The sequence below is a fragment of the Entelurus aequoreus genome, linkage group LG09 (genome assembly GCF_033978785.1).
Source record: "Entelurus aequoreus isolate RoL-2023_Sb linkage group LG09, RoL_Eaeq_v1.1, whole genome shotgun sequence".
Lineage (NCBI taxonomy): Eukaryota > Metazoa > Chordata > Actinopteri > Syngnathiformes > Syngnathidae > Entelurus > Entelurus aequoreus.
This window is the reverse complement of record NC_084739.1, coordinates 57942269-57963281: the sequence shown is the minus strand read 5'-3', so window position 1 is coordinate 57963281 and position 21013 is coordinate 57942269. Positions and strand designations below refer to the sequence as shown.

Genomic DNA, 21013 nt, shown 5'->3' with positions numbered 1-21013 from the left:
GTGGATTCGGTCTTGCACGTGGAGGGTTTGGGTGTGGGCTTTGGTTGGTGTGGTGCTCCCGTCGGGCGATGCATTCTGCGGCGGAGGTGCTTGGCACCAGGAGGCGGGGTTATGAGGCGAGCCTCTCACAGTGCGTCTTCGCAGCAGTTTTATGATCGCTCAGCACAAGAAATACGTTACACACATACAGTTGTTGACAAAATACACTGTACATTATATACCTCAGCTAACTAAACTATAGAAATGTATAATATAATTCATATAGCAATACGGTCTCACTGCACAGCAGGCCAGCAGTTAGCCGAGTCATTGTGCACAATCCATGTTGAGGCACAAATCAGTGACGTGCCTCAACTGGCTGCTGATCACCGCACCGTCTCTTCTCAGTATTTGAACGGCAAATGTGAAAATAAAAATAAAAATCATCTAAAACTGGTGAAGTTAAATGGAAAATAACTTTAGTATAATCACTGGATACATATAACAATTTAATTAATTTTTTTTCTTTTTCCTTTTTTTTTCTTTCCATGATGGCAGGTGAGGCCGTGCCTCCCCTGCCTCTAGTGACGGCACGCCACTGTAGACTGGCCTGCCTGTAGTCCAGACCTGTCTCCCATTGAAAATGTGTAGCGCATTATGAAGCCTAAAATACCACAACGGAGACCCCCGGACTGTTGAACAACTTAAGCTGTACATCAAGCAAGAATGGGAAAGAATTCCACCTGAGAAGCTTAAAAAATGTGTCTCCTCAGTTCCCAAACGTTTACTGAGTGTTGTTAAAAGGAAAGGCCTAGTAACACAGTGGTTAACATGCCCTTTCCCAACTACTTTGGCACGTGTTGCAGCCATGAAATTCTAAGTTAATTATTATTTGCAAAAAAAAAATAAAGTTTATGAGTTTGAACATCAAATATGTTGTCTTTGTAGTGCATTCAACTGAATATGGGTTGAAAAGGATTTGCAAATCATTGTATTCCGTTTATATTTACATCTAACACAATTTCCCAACTCATATGGAAACGGGGTTTGTATATATATGTATATATACATATATACATCGGTCGATCTACGTTCCCATCCTCACCTATGGTCATGAGCTTTGGGTTATGACCAAAAGGACAAGATCACGGGTACAAGCGGCCGAAATGAGTTTCCTCCGCCGGGTGGCGAGCTCTCCCTTAGAGATAGGGTGAGAAGCTCTGCCATCCGGGGGGAGCTCAAAGTAAAGCCACTGCTCCTCCACATCGAGAGGAGCCAGATGAGGTGGTTCGGGCATCTGGTCAGGATGCCACCCGAACGCCTCCCTCGGGAGCCGTTTAGGGCACGTCCAACCGGTAGGAGGCCACGGGGAAGACCCAGGACACGTTGGGAAGACTATGTCTCCCGGCTGGCCTGGGAACGCCTCGGGATCCCCCGGGAGGAGCTGGACGAAGTGGCTGGGGAGAGGAAAGTCTGGGCTTCCCTGCTTAGGCTGCTGCCCCCGCGACCCGACCTCGGATAAGCGGAAGAAGATGGATGGATGGATGGATGGATACATATATATATATACATATATGTATGTATATATATATATATATATATATATATATATATATATATATATATATATATATATATATATATATATATATATATATATATATATATATATATACATATATATACATACATATATACACATATATACATATATATACATATATATACATATATATATACATGCATATATACACATATATACATATATATACACACATACATATATATATATATATATATATATATATATATATATATATATATATATATATATTAGGGCTGTGAATCTTTGGGTGTCTCACGATTCGATTCAATATCGATTCTTGGGGTCACGATTCGATTCAAAATCGATTTTTTTTTTTCAATTCAACACGATTCTCGATTCAAAAACGATTTTTTTCCCGATTCAAAACGATTCTGTATTCATCCAATACATAGGATTTCAGCAGGATCTACCCCAGTCTGCTGACATGCAAGCAGAGTAGTAGATTTTTGTAAAAAGCTTTTATAATTGTAAAAGACAATGTTTTATCAACTGATTGCAATAATGTACATTTGTTTTAACTATTAAATGAACCAAAAATATGAATTTGTGAAAATATTGGACACAGTGTGTAGTCAAGCTTATGAGATGTGATGCAAGTGTAAGCCACTGTGACACTATTGTTCATTTTTTTTTATTTTATTTTTTTATAAATGTCTAATGATAATGTCAATGAGGGATTTTTAATCACTGCTATGTTGAAATTGTTACTAATATTGATACTGTTGTTGATAATATTCATTTTTGTTTCACTACTTTTGGTTTGTTCTGTGTCGTGTTTGTGTCTCCTCTCAATTGCTCTGTTTATTGCAGTTCTGAGTGTTGTTGGGTCGGGTTTGGTTTTGGAATTGGATTGCATTGTTATGGTATTGCTGTGTATAGTTTTTTTGGATTGATTAATAAAAAAAAAGAAAAGAAAAAAAAGAAATTTAAATTTAAAAAAATCGATTTTTTAAAAATGACAATCGATTCTGAATCGCACAACGTGAGAATCGCGATTCGAATTCGAATCAATTTTTTCTCACACCCCTAATATATATATATATATATATATATATATATATATATATATATATATATATATATATATATATATATATATATATACACACACATACTGTGCACATATGGAGGAGTTACTGACTGATGATTGTATGACATTATTCATCAGGCTTTTTCTTTTATTTCAGATTTTTAACATTACACCATAAAATGTTATGTATAATGTTTTTTGACACAAAATTTTTGCTGTAAAAAAGTATCACGCATTCTGTTATACATGTGCTTGGTTCTCCTTTTTTAAGGAACACTTTAAACATGTGTAGGTTGTTCACCATTAGTAGAATTAGTAGAAAAAAATCTTAAAATTGTCATGACGCGGAGTCGATCCCAGGTTTCCACTGCAGCTGGAGCTGCAGGCACCTCTGCTAACCCCTCTGCTGGCAGGACGCTCAAACACACCTCTGCTCACACTGAGCACAACACGCCCACACAGCAACAAGTCTGCAAGCAATCACTGATCAGCACACCTGGACTTGACGAGGGGGAGCGGCATAAAGACCAGCGGACCCAAGGAACCTTTGCCAGAACGTCGCTAACCTTCCAGTAAGCATCACGTCTGGCATTCCTTTTCCCAGTGATTTCCTCGTCCTTGTTTTGCTCTATTTCTCCGTGTTTCCCCCTGGTTCATGCCCTTTTGTATTTCCACAGTGACTCTCCTGACCTCCGTGATCGTGCCTTGTCACTCGACACCCATCCGGATTCCTAACTGCCCACCTCGATCCACGACCTCCCTGCTCGGACCCAGACCACGCTGCCCTGCTCTTGTCCACGACCACTTGCCTGTCCATGAACTGCCTCTTCACCTTTTCCCCCTTGGATACGACGAAAGATACAACCAACATTTACAGACAACAACCCTTGGTAACATTTACATTATAATTTTACACATAGTCAACACTCACTCACTTTGAGTAGCATACACACGCCACGTATTCATCTAAGGTTTTTCCAATCAACCTTGTAAACCGCAGTCCTGCCCTGGTTGTCGCCTCCTTCCCTTCTCTGAGACACAACAAAAATGCCATAAAAAAGGGTAAATGTTAAACACAAAACACTCAAAATATATGACTGATGGAATGCGAAAAATATTGTGATAGACCGCTTTTAAAAAAACAAATGGAATTTTACAGACGTATTGGTGAATAAATGAATGTACATGAAAATAAATAATGTGTCAATATTAACTATGAACAATAAAACGCTGAATATTAAGAACATATGGCTGTCGCTCCTCCTTACTTTCCAGATGACCTTTTCAAGATCGATCTTTTACAATAATGCAAAATGCAACAAATATGGCAAAACATGAACGGAATGGACAAAAAACACCCACAGATCCATATAATAATAGTCCATATAACCGTGATCGCGGTGCACCTGCTGATTGGGCTGGGAATTACTCTGGTGTATCGTCAAATTCGGAAGACGATGGCAGCCACTCACGGAGCCCAACAGCTGTTCGTCGCAATGGAAGAATTGGGCAGGGCTGTGGGAACAGACTGCGGCGATTTCTGATCTGAATCGCAAGATGGATTTCATCACGGAGAAGTTTGCTGAGAAGGAGAATTTAATTGAATTTGAGAGAAATCAGCATGGACAAATAGGGCAGGCAAGTTATTGTTTTTTGACTGCTTGAAGAAAACAACATCCTAATCTACGATTTGACTCCCTCGAATGGCCTTGACGCTATCAGGAACAGGCTGTTCTGAAAAACACCCCCGAGGACACCTCAACGATGGACGCTTTTAACCTCCCTTTTTCTCAATAACACCTGGTATCGAACTCTGAGATCGGCCCCAGTCCACAAAAAAATTTCAACATCACACCCAAGTTAATTGGGCATACATGCACGCACCTGCCCCTTCCCCAACCAACGCCTTCACCACCACTTGTTTGCTCCAACTCCCCCTCCCTCTGTTGCGAGTTTGTTGTGACTAAATGTAACATGTTTATGTTTGCATTGCAAATGACTTTTTTTCCCTTGGTCTCAGTCTGGACCCCCTCTTGTGGATCCAGCATTTGACTGATATTTTTTTACTCTTCCCCCCTTTCCCAATATCACCTTTTTCTCACCTTTTTTAAGGAGCGCCGAAAAAATGGCTGCGCCGTCGGCAGTCTCGTCTTGTCTCCCTGTAACGTATGTCTGCTCTTAGTGGGACTGTGCCGAAAATATACTTTTCAGTTTTTATGTGTCTTGTGCTTGTTAAGAATTGACAATAAATCATCTTGAATCTTGAATATAATATCACTTTTCTGCAGAACAGAACTTTGTTGAAGAAATCTACTTCTGTGTCCCTCTCTGACACTAACCTCTCAGGCTGGCTGCTGTAAACAGAGGTGGAACCGGACTTAAACGCGTTAGTAGGAACTATCTACTGTCACGTGCGGGTCGCATCTTACTGCGGGGTCGTTCTCCCGGGATGCAGAGGGACAACTCCAGACAAAAGCGTGAGGTAGGAGATGATTTATTGTTCATAAATCATGCAAAACACAAGAATACAGAAAAGTGTTCCGATAGCATGGGAGCTATGGCAAAGCTTAGCATATGAACTAGAAACAAGAAACATACAAGTACTCAACGTAACTGTTGCTTGCAGCAAACAATGACGCCAGGCCGACTGACCGGCAAAGGCAGGCTTAAATAGTCCCTTTGATTAGTGCTCGGGAAACAGGTGAGCGTCCCGAGCACCAATCAGAGATAGGTGGAAACAATAAGCATCCATGGTAACAAACAAGGGTGCACAAAAAACAGGAACTTAGGGAGTCCAAAACTAACAAAACATAACAAAAACATGAACCGGACCACGGATCATGACAGTACCCCCTCCTTTAAGGACAGATTCCAGATGTCCAACAAAACAAAGCAAGATCATGGGAGGGCGGAGGGAGGACTTGGTGGTGGGTCGCCAGGCCAGGTGTCCCCGAATCCACCGAGGACAAATCAAGTGGCGGCGGCGAGTGGAACGGCGCTGCAGCATTCGTGGCTCTTGAGAAGGTGGACGCGATTGACCCCAGAACCTCAGCAGCCTTAGAGCTCTATGCCCAATTCTTGGGCGTCTGCTGCTGGTCCATTAATTGCCCCCTGAGAGGGCCGCATGCAGGCGTCAGTTGGCCGTTTGCGCAGCCGGCCAGCCGGCCAGCCGGAGGTCGCAGAGGCAACGACGGTGGCGATGAGGAGGGTTGGGGCGCCGTGGGAAGGCCCACCGGAGACGAGGAGGGTGGCGGCGCCGTGGGAAGGCCCACCGGAGACGAGGAGGGTAGCGGCGCCGTCGGGAAGGCTCGCCGGAGACGAGGAGGGTAGCAGCGCCGTGGGAAGGCCCGCCGGAGACGAGGAAGGAAGCAGCCGTGGAGCAGGAACTGGAGCTTGCTTTGGCGCAGGTGCAGAACTGGAGCTTGCCTCGGCGGAGGTGCAAGAACTGGTGCTCGCCGAGATGCAGGAACTGGTGCTCGCCGAGATGCAGGAACTGGTGCTCGCCGAGATGCAGGAACTGGTGCTCGCCGAGATGCAGGCACTGGTGCTCGTGCTCGCCTCGGTGCAGGAACAGGACCTGGTGCTCACCTCATTGCAGGAACAGGTGCTCGCCGAGGAGCAGGAACAGGAACTGGTGCTCGCCGAGGAGCAAGAACAGGAACTGGTGCTAGCCTTGGAACGGGGAGGGGTGATAGCCTTGGAGCAGGAAGGGCATGCAGGCGTCAGATGGCCGCTTGTGCAGCCGGCCAGCCGGAGGTCGCGGATGCAACGACACTGGCGATGAGGAGGGTGACGGCGCCGTGGGAAAGCCCGCCGGAGACGAGGAGGGTGGCGGCGCCGTGGGAAGGCCCACCGGACGACGAGGAGGGTAGCGGCGCTATGGGAAGGCCCGCCGGAGACGAGGAAGGAAGCAGCTGTGGAGCAGGTACAGGAACTGGAGCTTGCTTCGGCGCAGGTGCAGGAACTGGACCTTTCCTCTGCGGAGGTGCAAGAACTGGTGCTCGCCGAAATGCAGGAACTGGTGCTCACCTCGATGCAGGAAAAGGACCTGGTGCTCGCCTCGGTACAGGAACAGGACCTGGTGCTCGCCTCGTTGCAGGAACAGGTGCTCGCCAAGGAGCAGGAACAGGACCAGGTGCTCGCCTCGGTGCAGGAACAGGTGCTCGCCGAGGAGCAGGAACAGGAACTGGTGCTCGCCGAGGATCAGGAAGGGGTGCTAGCCGAGGATCAGGAAGGGGTGCTAGCCTTGGAGCAGGAAGGGGTGCTAGCCTTGGAGCAAGTTTGGGTGCTAGCCTTGGAGCAAGTTCGGGTGCTAGCTTTGGAGCAAGTTCGGGTGCTGGCCTTGGAGCAAGTTCGGGTGCTGGCCTTGGAGCAAGTTTGAGTGCTAGCCTTGGAGCAAGTTTGGGTGCTAGCCTTGGAGCAAGTTCGGGTGCTAGCCTTAGAGCAAGTTCGGGTGTTAGCCTTGGAGCAGGAAGGGGTGCTAGCCTTGGAGCAGGGACTGGTGCTAGCTGAGGAGCAGGAACAGGTGGCGGAGAGGATGGTGTCTTAAGCCCACCTGGGCTGAGGTTAATCGTGATCTTGGCGGAGGTGGCCTAGCTGGAGGTTGTGGCTTGACACGCCAAAGAACTGGTGGTGGTGGCCGGGCCGGAGGTTGCTGCCTGGCTGGGCGCAGCTGAGCCACCCCACTAGCAGAGCTCCCGGCACTAGCCCCCCCCCCCTCAAGGAGCAGATTCCAGACGCGCTCCTTGCGGTCTGGAACCGTCTTTAGGGGTGGGTAGAGGGAGGTCAGGAGGTGGGTAGACTCCTCCCCTTTAAATTGTCCAAAATGTCTCTCGTCGTCCCCCATCTGAGGTTGTGTGGGCAGACAAAAGGAACAGGTCTGTGACGCTGGGCGGGGCTTGGGTCTTGGGGGTGGGGGCCTGGGACTGATTAGATCGAATTTCAAAAACATGTTCTGATAATGTCTTATCATGGAGCTAGCGTCTTTTGGGGGCGGCTGACAGAAAGAAACAGAATTTTTTTAAAGTCTTGGTCTCTGACGTCATCAACAGTGGGCGGAGTGACGTCATCAGGGGAAGGATACTGGGCTGCCTGCAGCTTGCTTCGGTCCGGGGGAGGAGCTTTCGGGAGCGATGCGTCCTGACAGCGAAGTGAAGCCCTTTTGGACCGGCTTCCGTCTATGCTGCCGCGTCCAGTACTGTGGTGGTGCGGCAATGTCCTCGGGCCATACGAGTTGATAGGGATCAACTGCCGTTAGGACCCCACATCAGGACATGGCGCTCCAAGGGGGAATGGCGAAGAGTCTCCACCTCCATTGCCTTTAATACCATCCACATACCTTCGTCCATCTCCTCGATGTCCGTTGCGGAAGAACTGTTTGCTAGCGTCATTCTGTCACGACGGGGTTTTCGCAGCTTACTGCGGGGTTCGTTCTCTCCGAAATGCAGACAGACCACTCCGGACATGGCGTGCAGATTGGAACATGATTTATTCCTCAAAATATCAAAGTAGTACAAAAAATGGAAAACGAGTCGCACTCGAAGCTAATGCTACTATCTAGCATGGACTATGGACAAGGAATACTCACTAACTGTGGCATGAAGCAACCAAAACTTACGTAGCAGGTCGCATGAAGCAAACAATGACGCCAGGCCGACTGACCGGCAAAGGCAGGCTTAAATAGTCCCTCTGATTTAGTGCTCGAGAACAGGTGAGCGTCTCGAGCACCAATCAGAGACAGGTGGAAACAATAAGCACCCATGGTAACAAACAAGGGTGCACATAAACAGGAATTATGGGAGTCCAAAACTAACAGAACATAACAAAAACATGATCCGGACCACGGATCATGACATCCACAACAATGTAAATGAGACATGAAGCGATATCAACAATATACAGGAACAGATTATCAAAGGAGTACAAAAAGATGTTGCAGATCTCTAGAACAGATTATCAAAGACAGAAAATAATCTCGTAATGATATGATGGAATTTAAGAAAGTTCAGAGAAGAAAGGAAGATTGTCTGTGAAGACAACACAGCATTGAAACGGAGGTGGAGAAGCTGATAGAGGAGAATGCAACATTGCGCCAACAGTTGAATGACAAGCAGCAAGACAACACCCATTGGAACAACAGCAGTGTTGTGGAGAAGATTAACACGGAGATAGAAGCATTGAGCCAACAGTTGCAACTAAATAACACTGATTTGAAGAGCTTCAGGGAGGAGATGGCTGCATTGGTGCCAGAACCACAGCAAACTAAAAGTTCTACGCCTGGGTGTCACTGCTGTTGGCGCAAAAAGCGTCTGTGCGCTGGCCACAGGGGGCGCCGTGTGCGGGCGTCTGATGGCCGCCTGTGCGGCTGCAATCAATCAGCCATCTGCACACTTGAAGCTGATGATCGTCGCGGAGGCGACGATGCTGGAGACGAGGGTGACGCTGTGGGACGGCCCGCCGGAGACGAGGAGGATGGCGCCGCCGCAGAAAGACCCGCCAGAGACAACGAGGAATATGTTGTCGTAGTCAGAGACGAAGCAGCAGGCCGAGGTGCTGAAGCATGAGCTGGCCGTGGTGTTGAAGCAGGCGCTGGCCTTGGTGCTGGTACAAAACGGGTTATTTTCTCGTACCAGCCTAGGTGCTGGTACGAGGAACCAGTCTAGGGTGCTGGATGCTGTCACAGGGACCAGTTTGGGGGGCTGACACGGGGACCAGTTTGGGTGCTGGCACGGGGACCAGTCTGGGTGCTGGTACGGGGACCAGCCTTGGAGCGGGAGCTGGTACGGGGACCAGCCTTGGAGGGGGTGCTGGTACAGGGACCATCCTTGGAGCGGGTGCCGGGACGTGGACCAGCCTTGGAGCGGGTGCTGGTGCGGGAATCACATGACCCATTGCTGGAGAAATACTATACAGAAACACCTTTACGCACTACTGGGCATTGTACAAAACGGGTTATTTTCTGGCGCGTTTAAAAATCAATAGACCCGCAACAGCAATTAAAACCTATCTTATGTGGGTACTGTCAAAATTAAAATTACAAAAAACATTTTAAACGTGAAGAAATAAAGATATAAAATATCTGAACTCACATTTCATCGACAGCTGAGCTAGCTTCCGGAGTTGGCCGAGATGGTCTCACAAGATGTAGTTTCTCTTTAATTTATCCTTCTTGAAAATGGCCTTGCAAATATGTGTTGTCTTGTCTAATCAAAACAGATGCAGACGAGGTGTGTTGGCTGAGTTCTTAAAGTTTACTCCACAGGTGCTCATCCAAAACATCCCGGCCGGCATGTCTACATTAAACAACCTAAACAGGGCTACTGCGCATGCTCTTTACTACTGTGGCTTGCTGGGTAATGGAGTTCTTATGTACCTGGCTCATAACATCACAATATACTGTATATCTGCCTTAGGCATCTAGAAGGCCTTACTGACAACAACGCGTGATCTGATTAGCTGTTGCAACTGTCTATCACTGTATGTCCCGATCGTTTACAGCGCACGGACGCCCGCATTGCTGAATCTGAAGGCCTGTGGCAGATTTGATACAGCATGGCAACATAATTAGATGAATTCTGATTTGATAAAAACTCTATAAACTATAAAACAACAGCGCTGAGGGAGCATGATATGACATGAAGAGAATATGAATACTTTTAGATAATTAGGGAAAGTAAATAAAAATAATAATTTTATCTTTAATTATGATTAAGATTTCTGGTTATGTTAGGCCAGCAGAGAAGGCCTTGCTGGCCCTGATGGCACACCACTGCTATATTCCTACCTCCTTCCTGTGTATGTGTGCTGGGTCAGAACAGCACATCCTGACCATAAAAGGAGATGTTTGTGTGTGTCTGGAAAAAAACTGCTTTAAGTCATAACTTAAATGTTGGCGTTGAGCTAGACAGGTAGTCTCCTCTCAAGGATATGGTTATCACTTGTGCATTCCGAAGTCGCAATTAGGGCCTCTTTCCTACGAGAAGTGATCCAATCCACCTGCGAATATCAAACTAATGGGCCTTATCTTATTATGTGCTCAAACTGAAATACCGCTGTTTACTTAAACTTGAAGGTTTGCTTTCTCCAAGATGAATATGAACATTCACCATATGTAGAACATAATATGAGTTAATTAATTCACTTCACCCATGCTAAACGTCCAGGTGGCCAATGCTAGAGGAATATGCGTTCTTCAACAACAACTGTCCAATTTGGCGAATGTAGACCACGCCCTCTGAAGCAAAAACCTCAAAAGAGACAACTTGAAAATTCAGTGGCGCTGATGTGGCGGAGCTTGAAGCAGAGCCAACATGACTGTCAAATGAAAGAGTTTCAAACAGGTGTTACTGTATGTTTTTTTTTTAATCTCAATAGTGAGTCTGAGTGTCCTAAAAAACAAATGTCACATACGTGTATGTGGCTGGAAGTCATTGTGTGTTTTTTGTCAGTGAATGATGTCTGAATGCTGCTCTAGGCTACAAGATCATCTTTGGCGGTGGAACCAGCTTGATGGATGAAAGCCGTAAGTTCTACTATTTATTACTTAAAAGCTGTATTCCACTCTTTTCCTTCCATCTTTCTCTCTAATTTATTTCGACTGATTTCGATCCAGCTACCTTACATACTAAGGCTAATCAACTCTTCACATACAGAACCAGTGGTAGTGATGTGTGAGGACGATTCTCATTAGGTTCTTGTTGAGGTCACAATCAGTCTGTGTCTAAAGTCAACAGATTATGTTTTGGAAGTGGAACCAAACTGACCATGGTAGGAGTAAGTAGTAGTAAGTTCTACTTTCATGTGAGAACGAAAAGGAAAATGTGTTTTGTTTCAAAGCGAAAAACTTGACAATTGAGAATGAGTTCATCAAAGAACTGGAATATGCAGATGATATTTATGGGTAAACACGGAAAGGTCTTCACAATTTGTTGAGGTCACAATCATTGTGTGTCTGCAGTGAGCAAATTGCATTTTGGAAGTGGAACCAGACTGACAGTGGAAGTTCGTAAGTTTGACTCTCATGCTAGAATGTGAGCCCAAAACTGCGGTCACTCATTAAAAAACTTTTTTTTTTAAAAACTTTAAGTCAAAATGTTCATTTTGATTAATAAAACTAGACAAAATATTATAATACTGTTCTAAACTGGACACACAAAACCAGACTAGCCCCCAAAACGGTCAGTACAGACTTCTAAGTTCCAAAGAGGTTCTTGTTCATATCACAATCAGTGTGTGTCTGGATACAAATTAGTTTTTGGAAGTGGAACCAGACTGACAGTAGAGGCCCGTAAGTCTTAATTTCATGTGAGAATGTATAGTAAAACCCAAAGTGTAGGCTAATGAGTTTCTTTTCAAAGTATGAAACATGGCAATTGTTAATCATTTTTTGTCTGTAAACTGGACAGGCAGAACCGTACTCAGCGTAGAACGAGAATCACAATTAATGCAGATATTTATGTATGTAAGGACAGAAAGGTTCTCAAGAGGTTCTTATTGAGGTCACAATCAGTGTGTCTGGATACAACAAATTACTGTTTGGAAGCGGAACTAAAAGTGGAAATTTGTAAGTTTGACTTTCATGCTAGAACATGAGCCCAAAACTGGGGTCAAATTAAAGGATAAAATAACACAATAATAATTGTAAATAGAATAATACTTCACTAAATAGGACAAAAGAAACCTAACTGACAATGGAATCTGGTGAGAAAAGACATGTTTGGGTTTTTGTTGAGGTCACAATCGGTGTGTGTCTGGGAGCTGGAGTGTACTTTTTAGAAATGGAATCAAACTGACAGTAGAGACCCGTAAGTTATATTTTCATCCAAGAAAATCAACTGAAACGCAATCTAGTAGCAAATTAGTTTTTCTTCAAAGTATAAAACATAATATTTAATGAGTTTACTATTTAGGACATGCAGAATGTGCAAGAGCGTCGAACCGGAATCACAAGTCATGCAGATGATATTTAAGTGCGGGAGAACTCAGATGTTCTTATGAGGTTTTTGTTTAGGTCACAATAATTGTGTGTCTGGAGTCAACAGATTGCATTTTGGAAGTGGAACCAGACTGACAGTGGAAGTTCGTAATTTTGACTCTAATGCTAGAATGTGAGCCCAAAACTGCGGTCACTCATTAAAAAACATTTTTTTTAAAAACCTTTAAGTCAAAATTTGCATTTTTATTAATAAAACTAGACAACAATTATAATAGTGCTCTAAACTGGACACACAAAACCAGACTAGCCCCCAAAGACGGTCAGTACAGACGTGTAAGTTCCAAAGAGGTTCTTGTTCATATCACAATCAGTGTGTGTCTGGATTCAACTTAGTTTTTGGAAGTGGAACCAGACTGACAGTAGAGGCCCGTAAGTCTTACTTTCATGTGAGAATGTATAGTAAAACCCAAAGTGTAAGCTAATGGGTTTCTTTTCAAAGTATAAAACATGGCAATTGTTAATAAAAAAAATTCTGTAAACTGGACAGGCAGAACCGTACTGAGCATAGAACCAGAATCACAAGTAATGCAGATATTTATGTATGTAAGGACAGAAAGGTTCTCAAGAGGTTCTTATTGAGGTCACGATCAGTGTGTCTGGATATAACAAATTACTGTTTGGAAGCAAACTAAAAGTGGAAGTTTGTAAGTTTGACTTTCATGCTAGAACATGAGCCCAAAAGTAGGTTCAAATTAAGGGATAAAATAACACAATAATAATTGTAAATAGAATAATACTTCACTAAATAGGACAAAAGAATCCTAACTGACAATGGAATCTGGCGAGAAAAGACATTTTTGGGTTTTTGTTGAGGTCACAATCGGTGTGTCTGGGAGCTGGAATGTACTTTTTAGAAATGGAATCAAACTGACAGTAGAGACCCGTAAGTTCTATTTTCATCCAAGAAAATCAACTGAAACGCAAATTAGTTTTGCTTCAAAGTATAACACATAATATTTAATGAGTTTAATATTTAGGACATGCGGAATGTGAAAGAGCGTCGAACCGGAATCACAAGTCATGCAGATGATATTTAAATGCGGGAGAACTTGGATGTTCTTATGAGGTTTTTGTTGAGGTCACAATCATTGTGTGTCTGGAGTCAACATATTACGTTTTGCAAGTGGAACCAGAATGACAGTTGAAGTCCGTAAGTTTGACTTTCATGCGAAACATGAGCCCACAACTGGGGTTAAATTATGGGATAAAATAACAGTAATAATTGTAAATAGAATACTACTTCATTAAATAGGACAAAAGGAACCTAACTGACAATGGAATCTGGTGAGAAAAGACATGTTTGAGTTTTTATTGAGGTCACAAACGGTGTGTGTCTGGGAGCTGGAGTGAACTTTTTAGAAATGGAATCAAACTGACAGTAGAGACCCGTAAGTTCTACTTTCATACAAGACAATCAACTGAAATGCAATCTAGTAGCAAATTAGTTTTGCTTTTAAGTATAAAACATAATATTTAATGACTTTAATAATTAGGACATGCGGAACATGCAAGAGCGTAGAACTAGAATCACAAGTCATGCAGATGATATTTAAGTGTGCGAGAACTCGGATGTACTTATTAAGTTTTTGTTGAGGTCACAATCATTGTGTGTCTGGACTCAGCAGAATACTTTTTGGAAGTGGAACCAGACTGACAGTTGAAGTCCGTAAGTTTGACTTTCATGCTACAACATGAGCCCAAGGCTGTGGTCAAATTAAGGGATAAAATAACACAATAATAATTGTAAATAGAATACTAATTCACTAAATAGGACAAAAAGAACCAAACTGACAATGGAATCTGGTGAGAAAATACATTTTTGGGTTTTTGTTGAGGTCACAATCAGTGTGTGTCTGGGAGCTGGAAAGTACTTTTTAGAAATGGAATCAAACTGACAGTAGAGACCCGTAAGTTCTATTTTCATCCAAGAAAATCAACTGGAACACAATCTAGTAGCAAATTAGTTTTGCTTTTAAATATAAAACATAATATTTAATGACTTTAATATTTAGGACATGCGGAACATGCAAGAGCGTAGAACCAGAATCACAAGTCATGCAGATGATATTTAAGTGTGCGAGAACTCGCATGTTCTTATTAAGTTTTTGTTGAGGTCACAATCATTGTGTGTCTGGAGTCAGCAGAATACTTTTTGGAAGTGGAACCAGACTGACAGTTGAAGTCCGTAAGTTTGACTTTCATGCTACAACATGAGCCCAAGGCTGGGGTCAAATTAAGGGATAAAATAACACAATAATAATTGTAAATAGAATAATAATTCACTAAATAGGACAACAAGAACCAAACTGACAATGGAATCTGGTGAGAAAAGAAATTTTTGGGTTTTTGTTGAGGTCACAATCAGTGTGTGTCTGGAAACTGGAAAGTACTTTTTAGTAATGGAATCAAACTGACAGTAGAGACCCGTAAGTTCTATTATCATACAATAAAATCAATTGAAATGCAATCTAGTAGCAAATTAGTTTTGCTTTCAAGTAAAAAACTTAATATTTATTCAGGACATGCGGAACATGCAAGAGCGTAGAACCAGAATCACGAGTCATGCAGATGATATTTAAGTGTGCGAGAACTCAGATGTTCTTATGAGGTTTTTGTTGAGGTCACAATCATTGTGTTTCTACAGTGAGCAAATTGCATTTTGGAAGTGGAACCAGACTGACAGTGGAAGTTCGTAAGTTTGACTCTCATGCTAGAATGTTAGCCAAAAACTGCGGTCACTCATTAAAAAAATATATTTTTTAAAACCTTAAAGTTAAAATTTGCATTTTGTTTAATAAAACTAGACAAATATTATAATAGTGCTCTAAACTGGACACACAAAACCAGACTAGCCCCCAAAAACGGTCAGTACAGACGTGTAAGTTCCAAAGAGGTTCTTGTTCATATCACAATCAGTGTGTGTCTGGATTCAACTTAATTTTTGGAAGTGGAACCAGACTGACAGTAGAGGCCCGTAAGACTTACTTTCATGTGAGAATGTATAGTAAAACCCAAAGTTTAAGCTAATGAGTTTCTTTTCAAATTATAAAACATGGCAATTGTTAATCTTTTTTTTCTGTAAATTGGACAGGCAGAACCGTACTGAGCGTAGAACCAGAATCACAATTAATGCAGATATTTATATATGTGAGGACAGAAAGGTTCTCAAGAGGTTCTTATTGAGGTCACAATCAGTGTGTCTGGATATAATAAATTACTGTTTGGAAGCGGAACTAAAAGTGGAAGTTTGTAAGTTTGACTTTCATGCTAGAACATGAGCCCAAAAGTAGGTTCAAAAAATTAAGGGATAAAATAACACAATAATAATTGTAAATAGAATAATACTTCACTAAATAGGACAAAAGAATCCTAACTGACAATGGAATCTGGTGAGAAAATACATTTTTGGGTTTTTGTTGAGGTCACAATCGGTGTGTGTCTGGGAGCTGGAGTGTACTTTTTAGAAATGGAATTAAACTGACAGTAGAGACCCGTAAGTTATATTTTCATCCAAGAAAATCAACTGAAATGCAATCTAGTAGCAAATTAGTTTTTGCTTTTAAGTATAAAACATAATATTTAATGACTTTAAGCCCCCCGCGACCCCAAAAGGGACAAGCGGTAGAAAATGGATGGATGGATGGAATATTTAGGACATGCGGAACATGCAAGAGCGTAGAACCAGAATCACAAGTCATGCAGATGATATTTAAGTGTGCGAGAACTCGGATGTTCTTATGAAGTTTTTGTTGAGGTCACAATCATTGTGTATCTGGTCTGGAGTCAACAGATTACTTTTTGGAAGTGGAACCAGACTGACAGTTGAAGTCCGTAAGTTTGACTTTCATGCAAGACCATGAGCCCAAAACTGGGGTCAAATCAAGGGATAAAATAACACAATAATAATTGTGAATAGAATACCACTTCACTAAATAGGACAAAATGTACCAAACTGACAATGGAATCTGGTGAGAAAAGACATTTTTGGGTTTTTGTTGAAGTCACAATCGGTGTGTGTCTGGGAGCTTCAATGTACTTTTTAGAAATGGAATTAAACTGACAGTAGAGACCCGTAAGTTCTACTTTCATACAAGACAATCAACTGAAACGCAATCTAATAGCAAATTAGTTTTGCTTTTAAGTATAAAACATAATATTTAATGAGTTTAATATTTAGGACATGCAAGAGCGTAGAACCAGAAGACATGCAGATGATATTTAAGTGCGTGAGAACTCTGATGTTCTCATGAAGTCTTTGTTGGGGTCACAATCATTGTGTGTCTGGACTCAACAGATTCCGTTTTGGAAGTGGAACCAGACTGACAGTTGAAGTCCGTAAGTTTGACTTTCATGCCAGAACTTGAAGGAAAACCCCAAATTGCGTCAATCTGTAAAAACGTACAACAAAGTTCAATATCTATTTAAAATATATACATTTTCTACCGATTGTCCCTCTCGGGATTTCAACTGCACTCGGGCGGAAGGCGGGGTACACCCTGGACAAGTGGCCACCTCATAGACAGACAACATTCACACAAGAGGGCCAATGTAGTGTTGCCAATCAACCTGGGCATGTCTTTGGAGGTGGGAGGAAGCCGGAGTGCCCGGAGAGAACCCACACAGGAATCGAACACAGGCCCTTCTTGTTGTGAGGCACGAGAACTAACCACCATGCTGCCCCTTAAAAATATCCATCCATCCATCGCGGGGGTTGCTGGAGCCTATCTGTATATATTAAACTGAGTAAACCATTAAAAAGTGTCACCAAACTCCTGGAACCAAAGTGAACATAAAAGGTGGTGAGAACAGACATGTACAGTAAGTCAAAGTAGTTCTCATGAGGTTCTTGTTGAGGTCACAATGATTATTTGTGTGGACTCCGCAAAATATTTTTTTGAAGCGTACTCAAGTTCTACTTTCATGCTGAACGTAAAAGAGGACCCAAACTGGAAACACTTATTTTCTTTTTCTTAGCTCATTTTTGTGTCTTTCGTAAAATCGTCAAAGTGCATGAAGTTTGGTAATATTCTAAGTGTGTGCATATGTGCGTGCAGAGGAGGACTTGGCGCCATCTTTCTACAAAATGGAGGGCAACGTCACAGCTTGCCTCGCCACCGGCTTCAGCCGGCACAACGCCACGGAGAAGGCAGGAAAAAAAGAGGTGTTTGAGGGCTCGCATGCCGTACGGATATCGGGCGAGCCGCTGTACAATCAGGTGGCGTTGCTCACGGCCGAGAAAGCCGACTTGTGCGAGAAAGGTAGGCGAGGGGTGTGGTTTGGGCTGTTGGGCCGACGCCATGGAGTCGCCATCACCATGTGACGTTTGCTTCCGACGTTTGCTTCCAGGTGACAGCGGACCGGGGCGCTGCCAGGTCGCCTGGTCGCCAGGTCAGTATTGAACGTGGAGGAGGCGGAGCCTGTTCGGTGTGACTTTAATGTGTGTGTCATTTGCAGATGAGAAGGTCAACCTGGTCTCCCTCACAGTCCTCGTTCTCCGTCTTGTCTTCACCAAGACGCTTGCCATCAATGGCGCCATGACACTTCACCTGTGGTTTGCTGCACCTTAATTGGCTGCATCGAGCCACAGAGGCGGAGTCACGCTGTGTCCACTTGTGCTTTTGCTTCGAAGAGTCATAACATGTATTAATAAGGTCAATAAATCAATAAAAGTCAAATATGTTTCTTTCTTAATTATTATCCATCCATCCATTTTCTACCGCTTATTCCCTTCGGGATCGCGGGGGGTGCTGGAGCCTATCTCAGCTACAATCGGGCAGAAGGCGGGGTACACCCTGGACAAGTCGCCACCTCATCGCAGGGCCAACACAGATAGACAGACAACCATTCAAACTCACATTCACACACTAGGGCCAATTTAGTGTTGCCAATCAACCTATCCCCAGGTGCATGTCTTTGGAGGTGGGAGGAAGCCGGAGTACCCGGAGGGAACCCACGCAGTCACGGGGAGAACATGCAAACTCCACACAGAAAGATCCAGAGGCCGGGATTGAACTCACGACTACTCAGGACCTTCGTATTGTGAGGCAGACGCACTAACCCCTCTTCCACCATGCTGCCCCTCTTAATTATTATGTTTTACTTATTTATTACACTTATAATGTGCTTGAAGCTAATTAATACAATCATTACAATGCTTCTTATCGATAATAATAATACAATACATTTTACTACAATGTAGTGTTGTCCCGATACCAATATTTTGGTACCGGTACCGGTACCCAAATGTATTTCGATACTTTTCGGTACTTTTCGATACTTTTCTGAATAAAGGGGACCACAAAAAATTGCATTATTGGCTTTATTTTAACAAAAAATCTTACGGTACATTGCCGATTTAGTCCTTAAATAAAATAGTGAACTTCCAAGACAACTTGTCTTTTAGTAGTAAGTAAACAAACAAAGGCTCCTAATTAAGCTGCTGACGTATGCAGTGACACGGTGTGTCATTTTCCATTTTATTATTTGTCAAAATTATTAAGGACAAGTGGTAGAAAATGAATTACTAATTTACTGTTATTATCTGCTCATTTTCTCTTTCACCATGTTCTATCTACATTTCTGTTAAAATGTAATAATCACTTATTCTTTTTTTGTTTGGATGCTTTACATTAGTTTTGGATGATACTATAAATTTAGGAATCATTCCGATTCCAAGTAGTTACAGGATCATACATTGGTCATATTCAAAGTCCTCATGTGTCCAGGGACATATTTCCTGAGTTTATAAACATAATATACATAAAATAAAAAGAAGATGTTGTGATGCCAAAAAATATTGATGTAATCATAGTAGTATCGACTGAATACGCTCCTGTACTTGTTATCATTACAGTGGATGTCAGGTGTAGATCCACCCATGGCGTTTATTTACATTTTGACGCCGATGAGCTACGGCGTGTAGTGAAGCATGTTTAGCTATTCCTCGTCCTGCAGGGATGATACTTGTAAGAAACGTACTTTATTTGTCGCCATGGAGACCAGGATTAGTGATTTAGAAGTAGCTACAACACTGCAGACTGCAGATGGACTTTAGCCGCTAGCTAGCTAGCCATGTCTTAAAGCACCTCTTCCTGTGGGCATTTCAGTATTATAACTTCACCTTTATCGTTAGTTTTTAAGCCAAAATGCGTCTATTCTCCCTTTTCTATCCCCACACTGTGTCTGCTTGTAAGTACTCCGTGATTGTGTGCTGCCGAACATGCTCCTCTGCTCGTAAACCAGCAATGACACGACGTGACGACAACGGGGGGGTACCGAATATGATTCATTAGTATCGCGGTACTATATTAATACCAGTATACCGTACAACCCTACTACAATGTGATAATCAAGTATTGACTAAAAAGTGTTCTACATTTCAGTGTGTGCGTGTTTGCAGCTGTGCTCTGATTGGTTGGCGCCCATAGAGCATATTTATGACTCTTTCCACAAGAAGTGGTCACCATGGCACCTACGTCACAGGTGTCAGCTGTGGTTGGGGGGGGGGAAGGCGGGACCGGTACTTTTTAGCGGCAGTATAGTACCGAATATGATTCATTAGTATCGCGGTACTATACGATTACCGGTATACCGTACAACCCTACTACAATGTGATAATCAAGTATTGACTAAAAAGTGTTCTACATTTCAGTGTGTGGATGTTTGCAGCTGTGCTCTGATTGGTTAGCGCCCTTAGAGCATATTTGTGACTCTTTCCACAGGAAGTGGTCACCATGGCATCTACGTCACAGGTGTCTGCTGTGGTTGGGACAGGATGTGGGTGGGGCCAATGTAGGTCAGGTGCTTGAATGCACAATCCGCTGGTGACATTGTTGTTGTTTATTTAGTGCCTTGTCGTCACAGGCAGGAAGTGCAGGCGTGCTGGTGGCGGCCGCAGAGATGCTTCCTGATCACAAGAGCATATCAAGACCACAGCAGTGTATACGTATGCGCTCTTAAGGCCCTATTCTACTGTTTGCACACGTGAGGCTTTTTTTTACCATGCTTTAAGTTACCAATAATAATAATAATAATAATAATAATAATACCTGGGATTTATATAGCGCTTTTCTAAATACCCAAAGCCGCTTTACACGTGTGTGAGTGTGTTAACTTTATTAGGAAAAGAAACTAAGAAAAGAAAAAAGATGTTTCCAATGTTTCCTTATTCATATTCTTCCATCCACACATCCGCCGTAAAGGTGACACTAGTGTGCAAGTCTGAATAAAGGCGGAATCATTACAAATGAGGCGAACTTTGCCTTGACACATTTATTTTGGCTGCGTGAAAATTTGTTTCACCCACAATTAAAGGAGCCATATGTAAGAATATGGCCAGAAATAGTACTGCAATCACGGTCAAAATGATGTAGTCCCCTCCCTCTCTACCTGACTGAGGTTGCCA

The 21013-nt window shown here is 43.0% G+C and overlaps 1 protein-coding gene across 1 annotated transcript in view; it reads left to right on the top strand.

The window, feature by feature from the left end:
* LOC133657004 (T cell receptor alpha chain MC.7.G5-like) overlaps positions 1-18257 on the top strand; it is a 33708-nt gene extending 15451 nt beyond the window's left edge. The window contains exons 5-8 of the mRNA XM_062057889.1: positions 11844-11901; positions 17664-17867; positions 17956-17997; positions 18064-18257. Of these exons, the coding sequence (XP_061913873.1) occupies positions 11844-11901; positions 17664-17867; positions 17956-17997; positions 18064-18176 (417 nt within the window). The 3' untranslated portion in view covers positions 18177-18257. The remainder of the gene's footprint in view (positions 1-11843; positions 11902-17663; positions 17868-17955; positions 17998-18063) is intronic.
* Positions 18258-21013: the final 2756 nt, after the last annotated feature.